General features: G+C 40.7%; 1 protein-coding gene across 5 annotated transcripts in view; it reads left to right on the forward strand.

The window, feature by feature from the left end:
• The window catches only part of IQGAP2 (IQ motif containing GTPase activating protein 2), a 122593-nt gene that overhangs the window by 42884 nt on the left and 56631 nt on the right, over positions 1-23078 (forward strand). For all 5 annotated transcript variants that reach the window (XM_057363827.1, XM_057363830.1, XM_057363829.1 and 2 more), the window contains exons 3-4: positions 21394-21550; positions 22702-22779. In XM_057363827.1, coding sequence (XP_057219810.1) covers positions 21394-21550; positions 22702-22779 — 235 coding nt within the window. The remainder of the gene's footprint in view (positions 1-21393; positions 21551-22701; positions 22780-23078) is intronic.

Genomic DNA, 23078 nt, shown 5'->3' on the forward strand with positions numbered 1-23078 from the left:
TCCACATGCATTTATAAAAAAGAGTATTAATTGGATTTCAGCCTGACATGATTCAAAGTTCTGTGTTTCTATGGCTTTGAAAGGAACCAAGCAGCTTGTAGCTTTCAGTCCTTGGGAAGGCTGTTTTTCTTGTGCACCATCTGCACGCACCTGTGTGTTCCCAGAGGGCAGCTGCTGGAATAAATGACTGTGCTCTGTAACAGCAGTTTGAATAGCATCCAGYGCCGTTTGTGTGCAAAGAAGCATGATTTCTTGTACCTAAACTTCAGGTCTGATGGTACTCAGAACTGAAGTAAGTTAGAAACCTGTAACTTTTTCAAGCTCTGTTTATGCCCTCTGAAGTAGGTAGYATAGAGAAATTACATGCACAAAAAGAATTTTTCACTTCTGAGAAGCTGAGACCCAATGAGACTCAAAGTATTATGAGATTAAATAATAAACATATTTGTACCTCTTTGTTGGATATGCTGRGAACTGTGGGATCTATTGTCCAGCCTGTGTAACTGTCACTTCAATTCATGTTCTCTGGTATGTTTCTCATATTCAGGTAAAYTTTTAGATGCAGGACTGAAATTGTCATAAACTATTTGCTTTGGGCCTTCTGATGGCAAGAGGAAACTGCATCACATTGCACTTGCTCTGTAAAGCCTAACCACTTTTGATGACAAATGCTTCTCAAAAGTGGTTTAAGTGGARTATCAGATTCTTGCTCATGTAAATATGTGAGAGCCTAGCCCTAAAAATAACAGTTTTACATGTAGTCAACAAAAAGTGCTTTTGTAAGTATTTGGATAAGATTTAAGAAAGCATAAAACAAATTKGGCTTGTCCAGTAGTTTGACTTGAGTACTGGCTTTTGAGACTAAGCATAAGTAGGRCATACAAAACTGCAATATTTTATTCTAGTTGATAAAACCCCAAATGATATTGTTGACTAGCTTTTTCAGAACTCCAGTTTTTCCATCAGAAATGCTGAAAAATTTTTTCTTTTGTGGTGCTAGTTTGTACGTGGGTATGACAGATTTGACTGACTTGACTTGTCTTGACTCACCCAGGTAGACATTTGTTACTGCTTCTTTTCCAGACAACTAAGTCCTGGGGAAATGGCTCTTTAATCAAAGAGCTGTTCTGCATAATGAGAGCAGGAGTGGTTGCTGCTCCAGGATTCACTGAGCACAGGAATTAGACAGAGCCATTCTTCCGCTGCTTTGAAAGCCATGCTCCCCTCTTGTTTTCACAGGTGCAGAGAAGAAAYATTTTCCCATCTTTTTTTTGAGATGTTAAGGTCTATCTGACTGCTTTTAGCTCACCATGCAATTTTAGTGCATTGTGGTATAGCCACAAGCAATTGTCTTTTATTTTAGAAAAGGAGATAGAAAACCAACACTGATTTTCTGTCTTGAAGTATTTTGCTTTGAAGAATTTGATGTAAAATTCAGGAACCAGTGGGATTTCCTGGCATTAAAAATATCTACATTGAGAAATACTTGTGTACTTTTCTGCTAAAAGACAAACTGTATATTGGTAAGCCTGTTCTGTCCCACATGACAGTAGACTCTTGTGGTTGTATGGAAGAATTTTTCTAATTTTTAAAAACAGAACTTGAAAATCACCCAGGTGATTTTAGCTYGGAGAGCCTTTCTTGTGATGATTTTTTTTAGGAGAAATATACTGCCAATGTGGCTTACTGTGAGTGTAGCAAAAAAGAGGTAAAACTAAGGAATTGTTTTGGTAGTTGAACTTCATCCAAAACCCAAAGCATCATGAAGATCTTTCAGTAACTAAACCTGGAGTTAATAGCCAGCAGAGATGAAGGGCTGCTGGTCCTCTGTCCACTTTGCGATTCTGCAGCATCAGTGTGACTGTGGTGCTGCTTGATGTGACAGCTTGGCACAGGGGAGTCTGCTCTTGTGCACAGCTCTGAAAGCACCACAGGTACCCAAAGCCCCTCTGCAGCTCTCCTGTCAGAGGCACAGCTGCAGCTGAGGGGGGAAATTGGGACTGTTTGGATGATGTCTCAGTGACCAGGGCAGGGTGAAGATGAGACAGGGCAGAGCTGGTTTAACAACAGCTTTGCTTCGTGTCTCTTTGCTGCTGAGGATTTCTTGGCCTGTGGAGGCCATCTGGTACCTGTGTCTGAATATTTGGTGTGCTGACACTCAGACGAGTCAGTGCCCTCCGCAGCAGGAGTGCAAAATACTTCAGGATGGTGTGGACTCTGCTGGGGCTGAAAGAACAAGGTGTATCTTTGGCCTTTCCCTAATTAGAAGTCAGAAAGCTGAAGTAGAAGATCATTTTAAAAAAGTAGAGAGCACTAGACAATACTCTAACATGCAGATGGCCTTTTAATTGTGATTGTGTTAGTTTGTTAATGTCACGAAAAGCAGAAACACATAAAAATACGTGATTGGATATAAATCATTAAATTATGGTTAATTTTGAACTGTTTTAATTCCTTTAGGGACCAGGGTTAGGAAAATCTGGAAAAAGTCTGTTTCCAGTGTCACATAAAAGAGATGTACAAATGTCACAAACCCAGCCACAGCATTTCAAATGTTTTCAGCTAACTCCATTATTTGGGGAGAAATGGCTGAGTCTGAACCAGGGAAACATCAGTTAAGCAAAYCTGTATCTTGCTCCTGTATGCACCACTGCCTTCAATGAGCAGTGCTTATTCCTTCTTGGAATACACATCTCTTTAAGCAGTTAATAAATCTGTCATTCCCTGTGCAGACAGCCCTCCTGGTTAGCAAACACTTGAAATGAGACTCCGCACTTGCAGTAGATGAAATGCTTCCAATATACCTTGAAAAGAGTTATTAGCATTAGATCTTACCTAAGCTACAAAATAAAAGCTAAAAGGAACGTCGTGTATGTTAATGTGTCCCCTGCTTTTATCTGTGGACAATATTTCTACTGTCTGTCAGCTGTGGAGAGTCATTTAAATCTTCTGCCCCTAGAGCAACCTTGTTCCCAAACTGTGACAGACTTAGAAACAAAGATTGGCTTTACAAACAAGATCCAATTAGTGACTAAAGTGGAAACATTCTTCTTGGGGTGGATAAGTGTCTGGATTCAGTGAAGAACTAACTGGAAACACTTCCGTGATAATTAGCATTATTCCTCAAGACAGTCTGTAATGAGAAATTGTTTCCATAGTCTTCTGGGTCACTTTCCATCTATTTCCCAGATAGATTAAATAAAGGGCTGGACAGGGTTGAGTAGAGAAGCCTTGTTGTGGTCCTGTAGCCTTGCTTTGTGCACAGGGCTGGTGAAACTGCTGCTCACAGCTGTGGAATGCTCAGCTGGAAAAAGCAGATAAAGTAACTTGCACCCCAGTGTGTGCTCGAATACCTGCTATGAATCGCCTGTTAATAAACCAACSCATGCAAGCATGTGATAGTGTAACTGTGGTGTTCTGGAGTGGTATTGTATCTGCCTGGTCACTTCTCTAAGGTGCTGCTTTTTATTTAAGTCAAAAGTGAGATTTATAGCTGCATTTTCTGTACTGGGCAGCGACTGAACTTGTGTGGACCCCTTGGTCTGCTAGAACAATAGAAACCTTTGAATCGTGTGTTCTTCCCCARCTAGGCTCTCCCCACATTTTGCAAAGTGACTCACAGGCTAGGCCTGCCATAGTTGCCAGAAAATGATGTCATTTGGATACTGTAGTCTCCCACGTACAAACCAAAGGCTGTTTAGAAATTAGGCTGACAAGAGCAAAAAGGAAATAGCTGCATATCTCAATTTTAAAATCTGTATAATTGTGTGTGTACTTATTACATACAGGGGTAGTGCAAAAGGCATAAAGAAAACCYTCAGTGTTTCTTGAAGTGTGTTTTCCGATGAGCACGGAGTGGGTAATCCTGTTCTCCTGCTGTCTGTCTTGTGCCAGCAATAGTTCACACAGCCAAGCTGTGTCAGGTCAGGGAACTGGTTTGGTCAAGCACTAACATATGTATCTTATGTTGTTGCATTAGTTTTCAGCAGGATCAGTTCTTGGTTCCACTCTCCCCACTATCCCTAGGGCAATGGTGTGGCCAAAAATTAAAGGGAAAATGCAGACAAGAGTGCAGTAGAGAATGGGAAGTGGGAGAAGCACATTCACTTGTCCAATGGCTCTCTATCTGTACTGTAAAGCAGCCTTGAAATTATATCCTTAGCATCACTTAAGTACTTTGACAGAATTTCTGATGTAAATGTCTAATGTATATGCTTCTTTGTGTCCCTTCCCCACCCTGCCACAAGGTCCAAAAAACCCAATGTTTGCTCTTTGTAGTYATTGTGCTGTACTGGACCTGGAGAAGGGCTGCCCCAGGGAACAACTTGCCATCCTTAGAACTCCTTTGTCACAGCAGCTGAGGCCATTCTGACCCTGACACATCCCGATGGACCTCCTGGCCAGTGGCCAGCATGGGCTGATGACACACACCTTAAGTAAGAGTAGGAACAAAGTGTTTGCCTTTTTAAAATGGCTAAGGCAAAAGAGGCCAACAGGTGTGATTTTGTGGGAAAATTAACAGTCTTATAGMACTACCTTTTTGTTCTGTTCCTCTCCTGCTTCTGGCAGATGTATCAATTTGAGTTCTGCTGGGTTGGGAATGTATGTGGAATTTAACTTGCTACTAACCATCGTGCTTTCAGGTGTCTGACCCTAGCTAGGCATATAGTATATAGTGTATTTCCCAGATAAATGAACAGCATGTTGCTTATTACTTCATCTCGTCTCTGTGTTCTGCGTTAAAACCAATCAGTGAATAAAACCTGGCATGTAAACCTGGCTGTGTTAAAGCACAGCACTAAGCAAGGCAAGTCTACACATTCATCCTATGCATTTCCTTTCCCTGTGTGATATACTACTGGCTCTGCCCCTTGCAGCAGTGTGCTTTGCTGCTTCTGCTGCTCCTGATTATTGCAACTAGAATACCAACAGATGTTCCTGGTAAGACCATTAAATACAGCATTTAACTCAAATTTATCATAATTTAAAACTCATTCAGAAAGTGATCTTTGCCCTTCGATTGCCCCAACCTAGATCACATCTTGGACCTGTAACTTAAAAGGAGTTGGAAGGGCTCATTACTTGACTGTCCTCYATTTGTGGAATGGGGTTTCCCATTTAGGCACTCGGGTGACAGGTACTATCAAAGGAGATTACACTCCCACCAGCCTGTAACTAAAGAGCATTTTTCTTCCTGGTGCAAATAATTATTCTTCATATGTCAGAAATGCATTGCCAAAGAGATGTCCATGGTGGCTGGTTTACATAGATGTAAAAACCCCAAACAAAGCATAAATCAAATGTGTTAGGCATTAGGAGAGCTAAGTATGGACCTGATAATATGTATGCAAAACTAAAAGGGGTTGCAATGCATTCCTGGGTTTGTGTAAGTATTTCAAGCCCTCACCCAGACTTGGATCCACATTGCTTCAATAYTTTTAGATGATTATTAGAAGCACGCTGCTTTCCCTTGGCAAACTGAAAATTCTGGCAATGCAAACTCACATGCACTGAAAAGAGCAGAAATTATCCCAGTGCTGATGCTGGAGTATGACGGTGACAGGATTTGTGGATTCAAAACTGAGTAACYGGAGGACCACTGGGCAGCCTGATGCATGTCCCTGTAAGCATAGACTACTAATAGACATTGCTACAACAATATAAACTTAATTATAGTCATGTTAAAGTAGAATWTGCTTAGTCAAAATTTTTGTTAAAAACAAAACCAAAAGATCACCTTTCYTGCTTTTTGAGAAGATGCAAGATGAAGGCTCTGGCAGTTGCTGAACCTAGAATTAAGGGTTTTTTTGGGGGGTATTTTGTCATCAAAAATTGAGTCCCTGTGACAGAGGACCAAGGAGACACTGGAAGATTTAAAGACCTAAAATGAAAACCTATAATTATGTATAGGCTAGTTTTTGTTCTTACAAAAGAACAATAGAATGCTGCTATTTCATCTATTTCACAGAAATGGAAGCAACACAAAGGCACCTCCTGAGTTCTGGCCACTTGAATGGTGGTAACTGGCATTATAAAGGAAGTATTTCAGTTTTGCACACCACCATTTTCTAGTTACACTCCTAAAAGTAAATGCAGACGTGTGGTTACAGCGATGCAGCAAGTGCTGTAATGTAAGGCGCTGTCTCTTAAGTAAGCAAATACCCTAATTTCAATTAAAAAAAAAAAAAAAGTCCATGTAAAGTTTGTGTTTGACTTAGAGCCCCAAATGATCTAAAAATTTGCATATAGGAGAATCTAATTAACCATAATCCAACATGACAGAGATTGGGAGTTGACCATTTGCATATAAGCACAGCCAGTAGTAGAATACGTATCTACTGAAATTAGTTTGAAAATGCAAAGCATAAAAAAACCCTGAAAACTTTCTGAAAAACCTGTGCTTAGTCTCCCTCCTAATCTAGAGTTTTGTTGACTCTTGCTTCAAACACTTGGTCTTTCTCTGTTCAGTTCTTGCAAATACTTTACCCTGAGATGTGGTGGCTTGTCATACAGTGCTGCAGTAACAAGAGGGTTGGGTTTGTTTTTTTCCAAAGCAATCCAGAATGGAGCAGAGAGGCAGTGTTTATGTAAAGTAAGCTTTGTGAAAGGAGTGTGCTATAATTCAAGAATAACATRTACATTTATAAACTTAGAATTAAGTTGCTCAGGATTTTGTTAACAAGCTGTATCTTAGGACTACATCTGCCACCAGAGTGGTATTGAAACATAGCTTATCTTTCATTTAACATGTTTGTAAATCAATTGGTGTGTTAAAAAAACCTTATTTCTGAAGAGTAAATGCTTATACTCTTTCCCTGGCTGCTTATAGGGAAGACAAAGCACTTTTGAGATGATATATAGAAAGGAATAATTTCCAATTCTTTGTCTGTGAGAAGAGGATATCYTTGAATTAGGACTTTATGCTATCTGCATACTGGGCACATTACATGATTTTTCATAGTGCTGAGAGAAGTAAAGATTAYGTCCTTGCCATGATCAGTTGATGGATAGAAGACTTAGTCAGGTATTTCTTTCAAAGATGTGTTCACATTCTGTTACTGTGCATGAATATAATTTATTTTTCTTGAATGGCAGCATTAGGTGTAAGACAATCAGAGGAAAAGCTGTTCTGTTAAACATTTAGATTTCCAGTAGCCATCAAATGAGCTGATCAAACTTGCTGCTCAGGTAGGAGCTGCGCATCCCATTTGGCTCATCAGGTGGGATGTGTGCTTTTTTTCTTTTTCCCACTTTCAAATGCTTCCCCARCCTACCTCTTAGTGTCACCTTGATGTGACTTGCWGACAATAGGGCTTGCAATCAGTGCTCTATAGCAATCGGGATGGAGGCTGGTCARATGTTGGGTCACTGTGTGGACAACACTGGGGTCTGCTCAGTTCTTGAATGCTCTTTTGCACTTTCTTTTCTATGCCATGCCTCATGTACCTTTATGTTGGCATCAGAATTCCTCAAATATCTTTACATGCCTATCTATAATAATTCTTCCACTTACATACTGGATTTACARGTTGCATGACAGAACTCAGTAGTGCTGCCTTTGGTTTCTCCAGTATAAATGATTGCTCATGCCCTCCATGAAAAGCCTATCACCCACATCACTGCTGAATGTGAATTTGATTATTTTCTTGTTTTAAATGAAGCATTTAGTGTGCTATTGCATAGACTCAATAGGGCTTACCTTGTGGTAGCAGCATTGCAAGGGAAGGACACATKCAGGTATCTCCTGGACATAGTTTTTGAATTTTAAGGAACTGGACATTTGACACTCAGGTAAACCTACAGCCCCTGAYAGCAAGTGTGTTGAAATTAGCTGAATGATTAATTTGCAAAGATTTGGCTCATTTGAGAACTTGGTGGAAGATGGTGGCACTCTGTCACTGGATGAGGTATTAGCTGGCAACCAAGTGGAATTCTTCTTTTCCACTTTGGAGAATCTCCCGTAATTGTGGTGTGGCAATGAAAACATACCACCTGTCTGGGCAACTTGGAAATGACTGCACAAATATCTCCTGCTTGTGCTAGAACCAGATGAAGGTCTAGTGGCTCTACATTAGGAGGGAGCAAGAAGGGTGAGAGGACTCTGCTCATTCCCTTTTTTTCCCCATCTGAAGTAGATAAAAGTTGTTGAGAGGGTCTTCAGGTATTTTTGCAGCCTAGTGAGAAAAAACAACTTGCTCCTCAGCGTAGGAAACTTCTGCTTTAGTGAACGTGGAAGTTCTGTTGGGCTTTTCATTTCATTGCAAGAACACTTGCACTTATGAAATCAGTCAAAAAGCGTAACTCATGCTCAAAATTAACAGCGACTGGGCTATTAAGTTTCTGTGAATATATATATTAGTTCTCCTGGGGAAGAGGAGTATGAAGGCATTTTGACTATGTTGCATTTCATATGAGAAGCTGAAGTAAAATATGCTATTTAAGGATTTGGCTGGGTATCAWAGGAAATGTGCTGAAGTCCTGCAAGACATATTTTTTCAATCTTACATGAAGGGAAATGTCTAAGGATGAAAATACTCTGTGTCAGAACTTTTGTGTTCCTTTAGTTTAAACTTGCATCATTGCAGATCAAATATGTGCACGATTTTACCAACACACTCTTTTGGAGTATTCCTTCTTCTTTGTAAGTATTTTTGCAATAGTTGTAGTTTTACAATTTCAGCCAAATCTGCTGCCATCTCAGGAGATTATCTGCCCCTAGTTAAGCATCTTTGCCAGTGCTCACATTGTGACTTCTGATAATTGAGTTGATGGGAGTGTACAGATCTCATATATTCCTTAGAATTCGGTAAGTCTTATTTTTGCTGGGGCACTGTTGCATCTTGTTCTTGACCTGAGCTAAGGCACACAACCCTGCTCACTTCTTTAAAACCTCAGTGAACACTGCCTATCAAGCTTTTTTCTTCCCTGCTGTAGATCTTGCTGTGCTGGTGTTCATCCTGTGGGTCTCCCTTATCTGTTTCTGCTGTGGTTGGCTCTTCCTGTCCATTTCTGTTGTTGACAGGAACTGTTTGGCATGGTGACGGTTGTGTTTCTCTTCCTCTGCCCCGTGGCGGTTGTTTTCYCAGCACTGGTGTCTCCACACTCTGCACTGCTGCCTTGCTTGCCCCTCTGCAGGCTGGCTGGTCCTTGCTGCAGGAGAAATGGCCATGAAAGCCATATCACTGCCCTCTCACAGGGGGCTTCTTACTGCCCACCATGGCCAGCTCTGCAGGCTGCTACTGCAATAGCTCAGAATAYCTCAGCCCTACTAAAACCACACAAAAACATGCTCTATGAATTATTGGGGAAAGTGGAATCCAGTTTTTGTGGTGGCTTCTGGGTGTAACTGCAGTAGGATCTTCCCTGAGTGCATGAACAGCACTGTGCAGGTGMTGTACTTGATTGGGATAAAGTGTAGAGGAACGGGCAGAAGAAGAAGGGGAGCAGATTCTCAGGTCAAAATAGCAACCTAAGTCGCTTAGGTCTCGGTGGAGGGCTGAGAGTTAACAAGTTCTGATGGTTTGCTGATTAACTTGATCAAAGTAACTAGGTCATTAATAGGCTTGGCAGCAAGGTAAATWGACTTAAAATATCTTTTGGTTCAAGTTCACAGGTACAGGGCTTTTCTTTTTCTGTGTTAAACTGTTGGCTGACTGCAGATTAGAGACCCTGAGATAACTRCTGTCTATGAAAAAAAGTAGGAAAATGTTCCTGTAAAGCATTTTGATGTTTCTTCTTTCTTGTCATCTTTTTGTGACAATAGTGAAGTGAGCTGTACCAGCCTAAAAATTCATTTACTAATGAAAGAGRGCTGATAAGGGTACCTGGGTGTCTGTCTTTGTTTCACTTTGGTTTCAATATAAAAATATCTTTCACTATTTCCATTTTCTAATACAGAAGTTTTTACTTYATTCCTGTGCCTGAAAGCTCCTGGATCTGGTACAGGAATATTTCCAAATAGGGCACKTTTTTGGTTGAAACGGTCTCTATTGAGCTTCTCTGCAACATTTTTTTTTTTTTTCAGAAACTACTTTTATAGAAATTATGAGCAAAACATAGTCTACAGTTCATGCACCTAACAATTTGCTAGAGGGCTAGAGCATGCTGAATAATCTCTGGAAACAGAGTTGTAGTATAGTACAAGATCTCTGTGAAAGGTTTGAAACACTCTCTAAAACTTATCAGKTTTTCCTTCTGATTTTAAAATTCTTGCATTTTTATTTCCTCTTTGTGCATGAACAAGGAAACAAAGAAGAACTTTGTTTTGCATTTACCACTCTGCATAAAACACTGTGATTTCTCGTAAGCAGTCTCAAACATCCAAAATAGGGTTTAAAAAGACTTTTCTTGCAAATGGTATCTTGTGTTTAAACAATGTGACTAGTAATGGTGATAGCATTCTGGCTGGGGTTGTGTAGCTCCACTTGGCTTGAGCTCCACTTGGCTTGAGCTACCCCTGGCAAAGAATCTTTGCCTGCCTCTTTGCTTTTCTGCTGCTGCTTGACATGATGACACTGAATATCCAGGGGCATTCATGGCTTGCCTGAATGGCAGCTGCAGTGGGAATGGTGTTACAGGACATCAGAGCCCGGGTAGCCGGAATGTGTGGTGGTGTTACTGGGTCAGCTAGGCAGACAATGAGGGCTGCCTGGGGAGGGGAGCCAGCCAGCAGYGTAGATGCTGAGAGATGGTTTGCTCATTCAAAAACACTGAAATACTTTTCTTTGCTTTTTGACAGGGTGGAAGCAAATATTTTTATGCGCTGGTACTTGGAGGTGGTGGCAGGGGAGRGTGTCCTCGATTGGTTCTAGACCCACTAAGACAGACTTGATACACCATTGGTATATTCGTGGCTTTTGAACCAAATGGTGTCCATTAGGCTGCTTTTGCCAGTCCCTGATATCTTGTGTGGTAACTGGAAGGCTCTTAGCTGATTAAGTATTTCTTGTACCTCTCTTACTGTCTTGAGTAACCTGAATACTGGGGCATAGATGGTAGATTCTTATCACTGGGTGAGTACTCTGATAGGGGTGTATCACTGTTTACTCTTGGAGAAGAGATTGTCTTGTGTACACGGATATTGGGGATGGTGATCTCACAACCCTTAAACTGAAGTACTGTCACCAGACACTGGGTATTTGTTGCATGACATGATTAATTGCACTGTTAAATTTTTACCATGCTGATTACAATCAGGTTTTTCTTTTCTTCCTAGCCTAGTCTTTGAACTACAGTTTAGTTTTCACACTGTCCTGTTGCTACCTTAGTACATCATTATAACTGTAGTTCCAAGGGAAGATCCAAGGGAATATTTTAGAGTTTTGCAGCTAAAACCTCTTTTTCTACCACTTAATTTCTCTACCCATTTTCTTAAAATAATGGTTTTATTGCTGTGTCTTAAATGCTAACTGGAAAGACGTGTTTGAGAATCCAATAACAATTTTATGTAGCTTTTAGTTACATGTTCTCAAGAAAAAAATCCAACTTGCACTAGAAAAATTACAGCCAGTTCTTTACCAAGAGCSTGTGTCTACATATCATACAGAAATCCTGGTTATGACACCTAGTGTAAAGCAGTGTTAACTTCTGCCTCAGCTCTGTGTACAAAATACCCTGTAGTTTTGAAACTGGCAAAAATATATGGTCCTGTAGGAACCAGATCTTTGTTCAGCAGTTATTGGCTTATGTTCTGATTATAAAAGTGAGGCTGCAGAGCCCTCATGAATATTTTTGCTGTCTCTTATAGAGAAGCTGCTTATCTTCACCGGTGTAAAGCCACRAGACTAATTTATTCAACTTTCACTTCTTTGTCGATTAATAAATGCTATTACATTGCTCCCTGCATTTTCCTCATCTATAGCAGACTTGAACTGTGTGTATGTGCTCCTCACAATTTTATAGACTCTTGTCAAATAGGTAAAGGAGTACTCTCTTTGGCCATGGAAAGTGGAGGAGAGCATTACTTGCACAATCATGGGAACAAGAGAGCAGAAGATGGTAACTATAGGTGCTGTGCATGACATGTCACACCTAAGTGCYTTGGTTTTTAAATTGCTCCTCAGTCTTGCGTTTCTTTTTGACATGGGACCAAGTTCAAACTCCTTGTTGCGGTTTTGTAGAGTTTACATAACACTAAATGCTTTGAACAACAGTCCAGCCTTTCACAAGCTGGCTCTTTCAGTCTTTTCACTTCTTTAACATCTTGTTCTCTCATCCAYGTCTTTTAATTCTGATTTGGCTGCTGTCCCACACCTTTCTTTAAAAGTTCCAGCTGCCTGTCTAGTAGATGTACTTCTTGGGTTATTTTTGTGGTTTCTGTACCTGTCAACTTGCTGTTGGTTGTTTTCACAAAACTAACCTTTGTCMGATGTTAGACAGGAAAATATAAATGCCCACATTTGATCCAGTGGACTTGAACTGGTCAAGGAGTCAGAACAGCACTCTGCATCCTGCCATGCTCAAGTTTGATTTCCTCCTCTGCCATAGGTGCAATTTTAGTCTGCACCTCCTTTGGGGATTTCTGCTGATTCAGCTGCCACGTAACCATGCAGGTCTGCAGGCAGAGCTGAGTCTTTCTGTTTCTGGTCGTGAATCATAGCCTTAGTTTAGCACCTGCACTCTCTACTGTGCAAATTTCTGTGTTGAACCTACACTGGACATTCTTTCCCAGGTCACTTTTCTTCCCTGGAAAAGTGTGATGATTGTAGGCATGGTAGGAATRTTGATGCCTGTCCTCTCACCTGCAGAGAAAGGCAATACCACATCCCTCCAGACACATGAGGACTGATGCATGGAAGGCACTTCGCCTCATATAAACACATATAATGCCAGATTTGATGTMAAAAATTACTATAGTACTTTTTTAAGCTATCCTTCCATGTGTGGCTAGTTTGGCAGCTGCTAGAAACAGCAGATCTGATGACGTAGTGGATTTTTGGAAAGGGTTAAAAGATATGTGTTCCCTAATGAGCAGGTGTGATTTAGTTTAAGTAGAAGCTTCATCAAAATTATTGTTGGATAGATCACTTCATAGGGACTGTTTTCTATGCATTTGGATAGGAATTACTGCCATGGCAGGATGTGGACTTTGGATAAAGACTGTAATTTAAGATTAGTGGGACTATTATGTGAGGAAAGTGTGAAGATTATCTCAAGGACTCATTGATTATTTTACTGCCACATTTCTGAGGCTTGCCAAGGGCATGTATCTTCTGCTACTCTTCTGCTGAAGCGGATTGCTTGGAAGACTATGAGATTATTCCAGGCCAGAACCTTTTTAATTGSTAAGTCTAAAATACCATATGCTGTTTTAAGAGGGTGCCCTAAACTGTATTACCATACTGTAGCTTTAGAAGACATAACAGAGGAAAGTAAACTGTTGTAGGATGTAGCAAGGTAGTATAATGTGCAAGTATAAACTATCATCTACCCAGTGTTTTTTTAAAGCAAAWACGGTGATTTGGGGAGCATTACTCATTTTGCAACATTTCCGGGTGTGCAAATAAAAAAATGCAATATATAAAAATGCTTTGTTGTCTGCTTCTGTTRTCAAGTCAGAGTTTGTAAAACACCAATTTGTGAAACATGACGGTTAGATTAATTWGTCTATCAAATTCATTTTCTCTTCAGAGCAGATTTAAAAGCATTATCTTATTTGTAGGGAGATACTTTTTGTTTGTGTGTGGGACTTGCTACAGAGCTTGTGTCTGCACTACCTAAAATTTCGTTAGTGATTTAAGTCTGTCATCTGTCTGAAATTATGCTTTCCAGGGGCCACTGAGCCACCACTGCCAGACTAACACAGGAAATACTTGTGTTTCTGCTGTTGTGCCTCTGCTGCCTGTTGGAAGAGAATGCTATTAAAACTGGTCTAGACGCTGCAGCTGGGTGATGCATGTCAATCTGAGCTGTGTTTAACTTAGTTGCACAGGTTTTGCAAGACTTCTAGGAGAGGACTGTTCTGTTCCATATTTTTTTCCACTTTTCATTCAAATGAAATTCCAAATCTTCACATARAAAAGGGATACTTCATGTCACACCTTCAGCAGATACTTTTCCTCTCCTGAGACCTTTGAACACCGACTTAATTCCACTTTATTTGCTCAGGTAACCTGATGAGTACTGTTGTTTCAGATTAGAAGAATTAGGTGAGGTTTCTTAAGGAGACATACTTGCTGTGGATGTTCCTTCTCCACCGCCATGGTTAGTTCCCTTCCTRGCACTGCTCTTTCTGCTGCCTCTTCAGCTTTCAGACCAAGAGCAGGGGGGAAGGGTGAGGCATCTCTGTGGCCACCATCAGCATGAGCTTTGTTGCCCCCCAACTCAAACACCATTACCTTGAATAGYGGTCCTGGAGTTTGTGGTTGATACCTGGTGCTAAATCTTAATATTTGCAAGTAGACAAGGCAGCAGAACAAGGCCTTGCTGATTGCTGAGGCTGGGGGCCGTCCTGAAACGCATGCACGAGGGTTGCTGTTGCCAGTTATGGTGTTGCTGGAGAGTCCCTATGTTTTATCTTCACCAAAAGACTGCTGAGTAAAGAGGACTTGGCTGCTGCTGGGTGCCCTGCACCCTATGATGGCCATGGGGMTGTACCAGGGCTACAGAGCAGTCTTCCAGAGCAGCACCTTGCTTTGTGGACTTTAATCACTGATTAACCCACATAAAGGGTGGCTGGAATAAAACAGATTAAACCAGCATACAGTATCTGTGCTGCCATCTTGTGCACCAGAATTTTATAACACCTTTCAGATTATTTTGTAAATATGGCAKTGTTGTCATGGCAGCAGAAATCTGGTGTGGAAAAATGTTGCTGACATGATTTATTGCTGGTTTAGTGTGCTGTGCAGGTCATGCAAGTCGTCACTGCTCCCAGCTTCTACTTATCTGAATTGAATATGAAATTCATCACAAGGGCTTTGATCTGGGAAATGAATGTCGCAACAAACTTCACGCTGGCATGCACAGCTCAATTAAATGCAGTAATGTGCAGTGGGATCTGCATTGTTTTAACACTTACACWCTAAGAATCCACACATGAATGTTTCAGAGTCTGCAGTGTAGCTCTTGCTGAAATTCACTGTGGTCCCTGSTGAAATCATGATTGTAGAAAGTTGAGATGCTGTTAAATCTAACACTAGTGGGAGACTCAAAGATAGGGAGCTTTGAATTTGAACCAACTTATGGAAGTGTAAAAAAAGTTGACAACTGCAAGTTAATCCAAATTCTGTTGCTAAAAGATTTGACACTTCCTTTATGTGCTGAAGTTCTGAGGCCTTGTGTAGCCAAGTGACACACAATGTCCTCCATGTCACTACCTTCAGGTTACTTCTTGTACATAAAGCTGGTGACTGGGATGGCCTGTATCCCACCTTCCTCACCTGACTGCTGTGGTGACACAATCACAGAATTTGATTTCTTTCAGACAAAGTTAGGTTCTTAGGATGGATAMAAGTTCAGATGCAGTAGAGACTGTCTCAAATTTAGAAGATGATGTTTCCAGGGTGTCTGGCTCGAGGAGTAAGTTGGCACCAGAGCACTGTGGCTCTAACTTGAGCTAAGGCACCCAGCTGCAAGGAATGCTTGGGGCTGGATCCACCAGAACATGAGGCAGGGAAAAAAGGGTGTGAAGAAAGTTTTTTCAGCTACCCACTCTACTCTCCACAGCTTCAAAGTCAAGCATCCAAGGCTGTGTATTTTTTCAATGCAAGTCATAATTTTTGCTCTGATGGTATTCAAATTGTATGTATCTATTTTCATGGAATGGCTGGAAGTTTTGCAAGCTTTTTTTTCTGGAAATAGCCTGTGGCCACTTGTGAAATAATCTTTTTCTAAGGTTTCTGGTTTAGAAGTGTATTATACAAAAGCTTGAAGTATAATGAGAACAAATTCCAAAGTTAACACACAGGTTTTCCTTATAAACAAATCAACACCACCACCACCTTGCTACTCAGCCAAGGAACACACCTAGTCTGCTTTGCCTGCTGTTGCCCTCCTTTATAAAGCAATATTTAAGGGAATGTTGGAAGGTGAAAGTTTGTTGTTGGTTTTTTTTTTTTTTTTTAAGCAAATGAAGATTTAAGAGCTGATATTTCTTAACAAATGTGTAGATTCATAAACTAGAGACATACTAGTGTGTAATTTTAGATGAGTTCACATGCTTAAGACTGTTGTATATTTCTTAATATCTCTAAGTCAAAGTTTTGACTTAAACATAATTCCAGCCTTTCACAGACATATAAAGCTAGAATATAAGATTTTGCTTTGGGTATGATTGTGGTTACTATTATTTTCTAGCAACAAGGTTTTTTTTCTTTGGAACAAGTTGGCCACATTGTTCTCTCTCGTTCAGCAGTCTGTTTCACTTGTGCTGGACTAGAGTGAAAGAGAGATAATAAACGGAGTGGTAACTTATGTTTATCTTATCTTCACTACTCCTTTTTTGTAGCACCATGCAGAGCGCTGAGCTYTGGCTCTGGAGTCCCATCTTTTCTTTCTTGGCAGTATGCTTCCCACAACGTACAAACCCAGTGCCCTTGGATCCACATCTTGAGGCATCAATCTGAAAGGGCAGGCTGCAAAAGCACAGATTTTGCAGCAAGATGCACCAAATGTGATGGGCTTTGGCTGGGCTGTACAACACATTCTCTCTTCTCTGCTGAACATTGACTCCAGCACTTCCAGTCTCTTGACCTGTGTGTGTGCTTTGCTGACCGCACAGATTGTCAGTGGCAACTTCGTAACTGGTTAAGCTCAAAGTGCAGCCCTGCTACTTCCAGTTCCCTTGACCTTGCCTTGAGTGGGGTTCAGAAGGGTTTTTTTTTGTGCTAAAATGCAAGCCTGAGCTAATTGTGCTGCTGCTGTTTTCACAGAATGACAGAATGGGTCAGGTTGGGAGGGACCACAGTCGTCATCGGGTCCAGCTTCCCTGCTCATGCAGGGTTATCCCAGAGCACATTGCACAGTATTGAATCCAGCCAATTCTTGAATATCTCCAGTGAGGGAAACTCCACAACTTCTCTGGATAAACTGTTCCAGTACATGGTCCAATGTGGAATCTAGATTTCCTGGTGAGCAGCAWGCTGTTTGCTGCTCTCGAGTTTGGCATAGAAGTTGTTATTGTTATCGTGCCAGAAATTCACTCCTGAACAGCTCTGCCATGGGTTGTCAAGAGTTAAACCAGAACTGGGCAAAGTAAAAGGGAATTGTACCTCAATACTCTCTCCTGYCAGACTCTCTGGTACTGTGTGTTGAAACAGAAGTTTTGGAAATACATTTTCATTGATTAGGTCAAGGATTGCTTTTTTTGTCAAAGGCAAATCCTTTGTTTCTGTGTTGGCAAGTACTGCAGTGTTATAAAAATCAAAGTGGGCTGTACTTATGCATTCCCAAATATCTGTCTTAGGAAATACCTATTTATACATGTTCTRTCCAAATGGTAAGACTAAAACTGGCATGGGCAGCTCTGGAGGACTGTTTAAATTGTAGTTATTTTCAGATGGTTCTGCCCAGAACTTCAGTAATGCTGTGTGCTTTACTCTGCTTCCCGAGGCTGACTTTTGTTCCTTCACCATGGGGTGGGGTTTGGGCTTAGCTTAAATGAGTGACCAAACCTTCATGTCCACCAGTGTCAGTTTTTCATGGCATACTTGGGTCAGTAAGTTAAGGTTGTCAAAAGGACAGTATTAGTAATGGGATTCTATTGTGGGAAAAGGAATTACAGAAACGCATGTGCACGTTTGATAACGATAATAGCCCTACACCTCAAGCTTCAAACTGAAGGAAAACAGACTAAGACTGAYGTATAGACACCTCATCATTTCAATGGCATTAACTACTTTTTTTGGGCAACAGTTTCTGCAATAGGTTTAAATGTGCTGCTGATGCTGCAGTTCTGTCTGCTTAGGAAAACCATGGGTGAGCCAAAGGCAGTGCTGCTTCTTTAGCTGAAGAAAAATAAATTGCTCCAAAGGTATCCATAAATCCTTACTGTCATGTGAATATTCTCTGTTTCACTTAAAGAAACCAGAGTAGAAGGATTTCTGTTTTTTTCAGTCGAGTCTGCTCCTGCTGACAGTATCATATCATATAATAACCTCCATAAACTCGCCAAGCTATGTCTTGAAAAGCAGAACCTCACTGGCTGGAAGTAATGGTTCTTTCTGCTTAAAACCACAGTGCCTTTTAACTCAATTAGTGTAAAGTGCACAAAACTTCTGTAATTGCAAGAAGCACTGGGAAGAAAGGTGCTATAGATGTGTTGGTTGACAGGAAGCTCAACGTGACACAKCCCAGAGAGCCAAACGTGTCCTGGGCTGCATCCAGAGCAGCGTGGGCAGCAGGGCCAGGGAGGGGATTGTGCCCCTCTGCTCTGCTCTGCTCAGACCCCACCTGCAGGGCTGCATCCWGCTCTGGGGWCCCTGCACAGGAAAGATGTGCCTTAGTCCAGCAAGTCCCAGAGGAGGGTTGCAAAATTGTTCAGAGGGCTGGAGCACCTCTTCTGTGGGGACAACCTGAGAGAGTTGSRGTTGTTTAGCCTGGAGAAGAGAAGGCTCTGAGCACTTACAGCACCTTCCAGCTGTTTGCATAACCAAGTTACAAGGTTGTTTGTATACTAGCAGGATTTAATTAAAATCCTGAGGTTTTTTCCTTCCTCTGATTAAACTTGTGCAAAACACAGTAAATCCTTTCACAGTAGATCTTGTTGTAGCTAAGTTCTGCAACTTCCAGACACTGGTAAAACAAACCTTACATGTAATACAGCTGTAGCTGTGTTCTTGGTCTTGGACACTGATTACCAAATGCTGTAAGTTACAGTTGGCTTATTGCAGGCCCCTAATTTTTTTCTAGGGTAGATATATCTTACAGATTTTTGGCTGTRAATGGAAAGAAACTTTGCATCTTTCAGGTCTGCTTCACTTAGTTCTTTCTAGTTTTTCCCCCTCTTTTTTGCCCTGAGTTGCTAACATTCTCCTTCTCAAAAGATATTTGTTTCCTTGTATGTTTATCTGGACTTGTTGGTTTGACAACTGTATTCTCATTACTTTTTTTTCTTCTTTCTGCTTTCCTTATATCCTCATACTGTTTCCTGTTTGTTCCTCAGGGTACTGCATTTTACCTGTGAGACATAGTAGCCTTCCTAACTAGAACAGGAGAGTTCCAGATTAATCTTAAAGGCTTATCACAATGCTGGGAAAACACCCACAGCAGTTTTATTGTTGYTGAATTACAGGAGGTTTGAAAAGCCAAGGAGTAGCTTTTGCATTGGATCAGCATCTCATTTAGAGCAGAGGAAATGACTCAGTTTTATATATAACTAGTAAATTTTTGTACTGGATGGAAGAACAGATTTGGGTTGTTGGTACAGGTATGTGTCTTCAAAAACAATTCAAATGAAGTACCTTTTTGGTGCCCTGGACTTAAGATGTTAGCAAACTSTTTTCATGAGAAAACTAGGAACCAGAAGTGTAAAGAGTTCGTGTGCTATGCAAAATGCTGTTCTGGGCACACAGTTCTTATCTCTGGTGATGGTCCATTGAACATCAGAGTCAGCTGTGGCTCAAGGTGAACACCTGCTGACGCTCAGCAAGCTCCTCGTGCTTATCTATACAATTTTTTTTCTAGAAGACACATTTTAGGTAACAAATTCTAAAGGAAAASTTAACTGGCCTAGGTAAAATATTTGCCTGGAGGCACTTCTTTTTATATATATTCTTACTTGTCTTTTTTGGGGGGGAAGATAAATGTGATGCTTAGGGTATAAATCTATCTGGTCTATAAAATGTCATTAGTAARGGGGACTCTTGGGACCCTTGGCATGGACTCATAACATGTGAACACACAGCGCAGGATAGAGCTGGGAAACTCGTCAGGAGTACGATTCCCCCCACTGAAGCAGATTTTATACTGGAAAACACAGTTCACCTAATGACACTTGCTCAGTGCAGTTTTGTGTGATACTGGGTCAGATTTATGGGTATTTGTTTTCTAAAGAGCTATTTGGGTAGTCTGTGCTTCAGTGAAACAACTTTTGTATGTCCTGTAACAAATCCAGAAGTGGAATGGAGTAGAACATTTGTCTAGGGCTTTAATGTGAAGCAAAATGATGTAGTGAGTGTTCTTCTTCATGGGGGAGTAAAAGCTGGCTCATTTTCAACTTGGATTCAGATTTCTGGTTTCTGAAGTCACCCCTGTGGAGGTGATGCTAGATTTGTAATGCTGTCTCACTTACAGTGACACTGCCTTAGTGACGGTAAGCAAAGTGAACTAATGTCTTTGACTTTATTCTTGCCCTTCGGTTTTCTTATTTGTATTGATATTAATGTCCCAACAGCATGAGAGAGTGAATAAAATAAAATAAAAATACTGGGAACAACTAAGCAGATTTAAARCTCTTGTAATATGATTTAGCTGCTGGAAATAATAATAATATCACAGGGCCAAAACACTTAGACCACCAATGTAAAAAACTTCTGGTCCAGTGATTAAGACACTAATCTTTTTCAATAGTGCTTTGGAAGCAATTTTTCTTGGCTACTCAATATAAATACACTGTATAGTATGGTTTCATGTCTGTTCTTTGCCTTCTCAACTGGTTATGTATTTAATTAATTACTGTTTGCTGTCCAGTACCATGTCTATCACATCTTAACTCTCAAACACATAACTGGTTTAGCATCTTGAAGGATTTAGCCACTGGCACTAACAAGAAGCTGTATTTCAGCCCACTACTGCTAGGCAGACCTCAAATGCATAACGTACCTTGGGATTTTCAACAAAAAACCTCCCTCCTCCCTGCAGCACCAGCACTGCGTTTCATGGGTGAAAGTGGAGAGCTCCCATGTATTGCAGGAGGAGGATGAACCTGCAGAAGGGCTCTGTACTGAGGTGGGCATTGCTGCAAGGCTGAGACCACATTGGCTGCAGGAACCTGCCTCACCCAAAACTTGGGGTCTGTGATGAGGTTCACCACAGACATAGGAATCACCAAGGTTATTTAAATGGAAACATCAAAAATACATGGCACTCCATGTTTTCTTCTAGTTTTCTGCTAAAATTACTGTTTATTCAAAATGCTGGTAARTGTTCAGAAGATTTGCGTTAGACCCCTTAGGGTGTGAATACTTCAAAACTTGCTGCTTGCTTATGGATGGATCACGATCATGGAGTGTAGATATGATTCTCCACTCATTTCAATTTGCCGATTTGCTTTAGTCATTTCGATTTGCTTTAGTCATTTTTGATGTGAACAAATATGAGAATTTTCTCCTTAGCCCTTGTCCTTCTCTGTAATAATTACATTGTGGTAGTGACATTTAAAGTATGATGGTTGTAGGCAAAAGCTCTCACTCCTGTTAGAATCCAAATAATGATGTTTCTCACATGTCTCTGTAGATGGATGGAAGTSTGCTTGGATGAAGAGCTGCCCCCAACTACGGAACTGGAAGAAGGCTTAAGAAATGGTGTTTACCTTGCCAAACTTGCAAAATTCTTTGCRCCTGATGTGGTGTCAGACAAAAAAATCTATGATGTGGAGCAGGCACGATATAAGGTAATAACTTCCTCAGTTCTCTCACCAACAAGACAAAACCCAGTAACATTTCTCTTCCAGCCCCTAAAGATTCCCAAGCATGGCTGGTTAGCTTTCTCTATTTCTTTTTTAAGGCTGTAGGGACTACATGGAAGATGCACAGCTGTAAGAAACCAGTCTGCTAAGTTAGAAATATTTTACCCTTAGAAAAATTGTTTTGGTRTTGCTTCAAGATTTTAAAGCTGCAACAATTACACTTCTGGCTCCAAGGAGAACACAAGCTTTACAATTTATAGTTATTTGTCATTAGGAATAGAAGTCAAAGCAAGGTGATAGCTATTCCAAATTTACCTCATCTTGTATGGGAGTATATTTGGCATTAACTTCATGAGAACTCTATGTTTATTTTATCAATTTTAACAAGAAAAAGCAAAAGCAAGCTACAAGTAAGTGAGTGTAGCTTGCTGTTACTAGCAGGCTTTTGTTAGGTCCAAAAGCCTTGATAATATAGAAATATACACATTCATACACAGTAGCTCCACTATGGAATGCATTATCTCAACATGTAAAGGGGGCTAAAAAAAATTATGGTTAAGAATTCTGGTCACATTTCAATGCTTCTCTTGAAAATCTCCGAAACTGAGATGCCTTTTTCCTTTACCCTAAAAGATTATATTTAAAATAAAAATACTTTTCCACTTTATTGTTATGCTGCTTACACAGGCTTTAGGGAGGGTCAGGTATTCAGGTAGAACTGAAGAMTTACAAGACCTCCTTATCTCTTCTTCTTCTACACAATAATTTTCCTACAGTAGTGCTGAGCAGTGTTGCTACTTCTGTATTTTGGTACCTGGTATTTGACATCCAGCCTCTACCCACAAAGAGCACTGAAGGGCTGTACAAATTTCTACTTCAATCGCAGTCCACCCTGAGGGGTGCAAATTTGGCTTATGTAAAAATGAAAAAATGAGCTGAACTCAGCATGAAACTGTTGATGTGTTAGGATGCTTCATTAGCAAAATTGAAGCTGTTACACTTCCAGTATAAGTTCAAATAAGGGAAAATTCCTTGAACTCAACTTCAGGCTATAAAACTGGGAAACAACAGGAGGGTCAATAAGTGAAGAATTTGCTTAACGTGACTTTTATAAATTTCTCTTATGTTTCATATAGAGATCTGGCCTTCATTTTCGGCACACAGACAACACTGTGCAGTGGTTAAGAGCAATGGAGTCCATTGGGCTGCCTAAGGTAAGCCTCTGAATTTCAGCAAAGAAAGTGGCTCAAATCATTGACTCACTGAGATCCCTTTTTATCTGCTTGAGCATAAACAGTCCCTTACAGTAAGTGTACTGGGAAGGAGTAATTCAGAAAACAAATCTGGAGGGAATGTAATGTGGAGAGCAGTGGGAGTGTCAGTCCTGTGTTGCTGCTGCCAGTGTGTGTGGGCTGAGGTGGGGACACCAGCAGTGTTYTAGCTATATCTTATTGCTAGTGCAGTCTCTTGGGGGGGCCTGAAAGGCATATGGTTTAAAACAGAAAACTTAAAT

The sequence above is a fragment of the Malurus melanocephalus genome, unplaced genomic scaffold (assembly GCF_030028575.1).
Source record: "Malurus melanocephalus ecotype Western Australia unplaced genomic scaffold, MMel_1.1 scaffold_31, whole genome shotgun sequence".
Lineage (NCBI taxonomy): Eukaryota > Metazoa > Chordata > Aves > Passeriformes > Maluridae > Malurus > Malurus melanocephalus.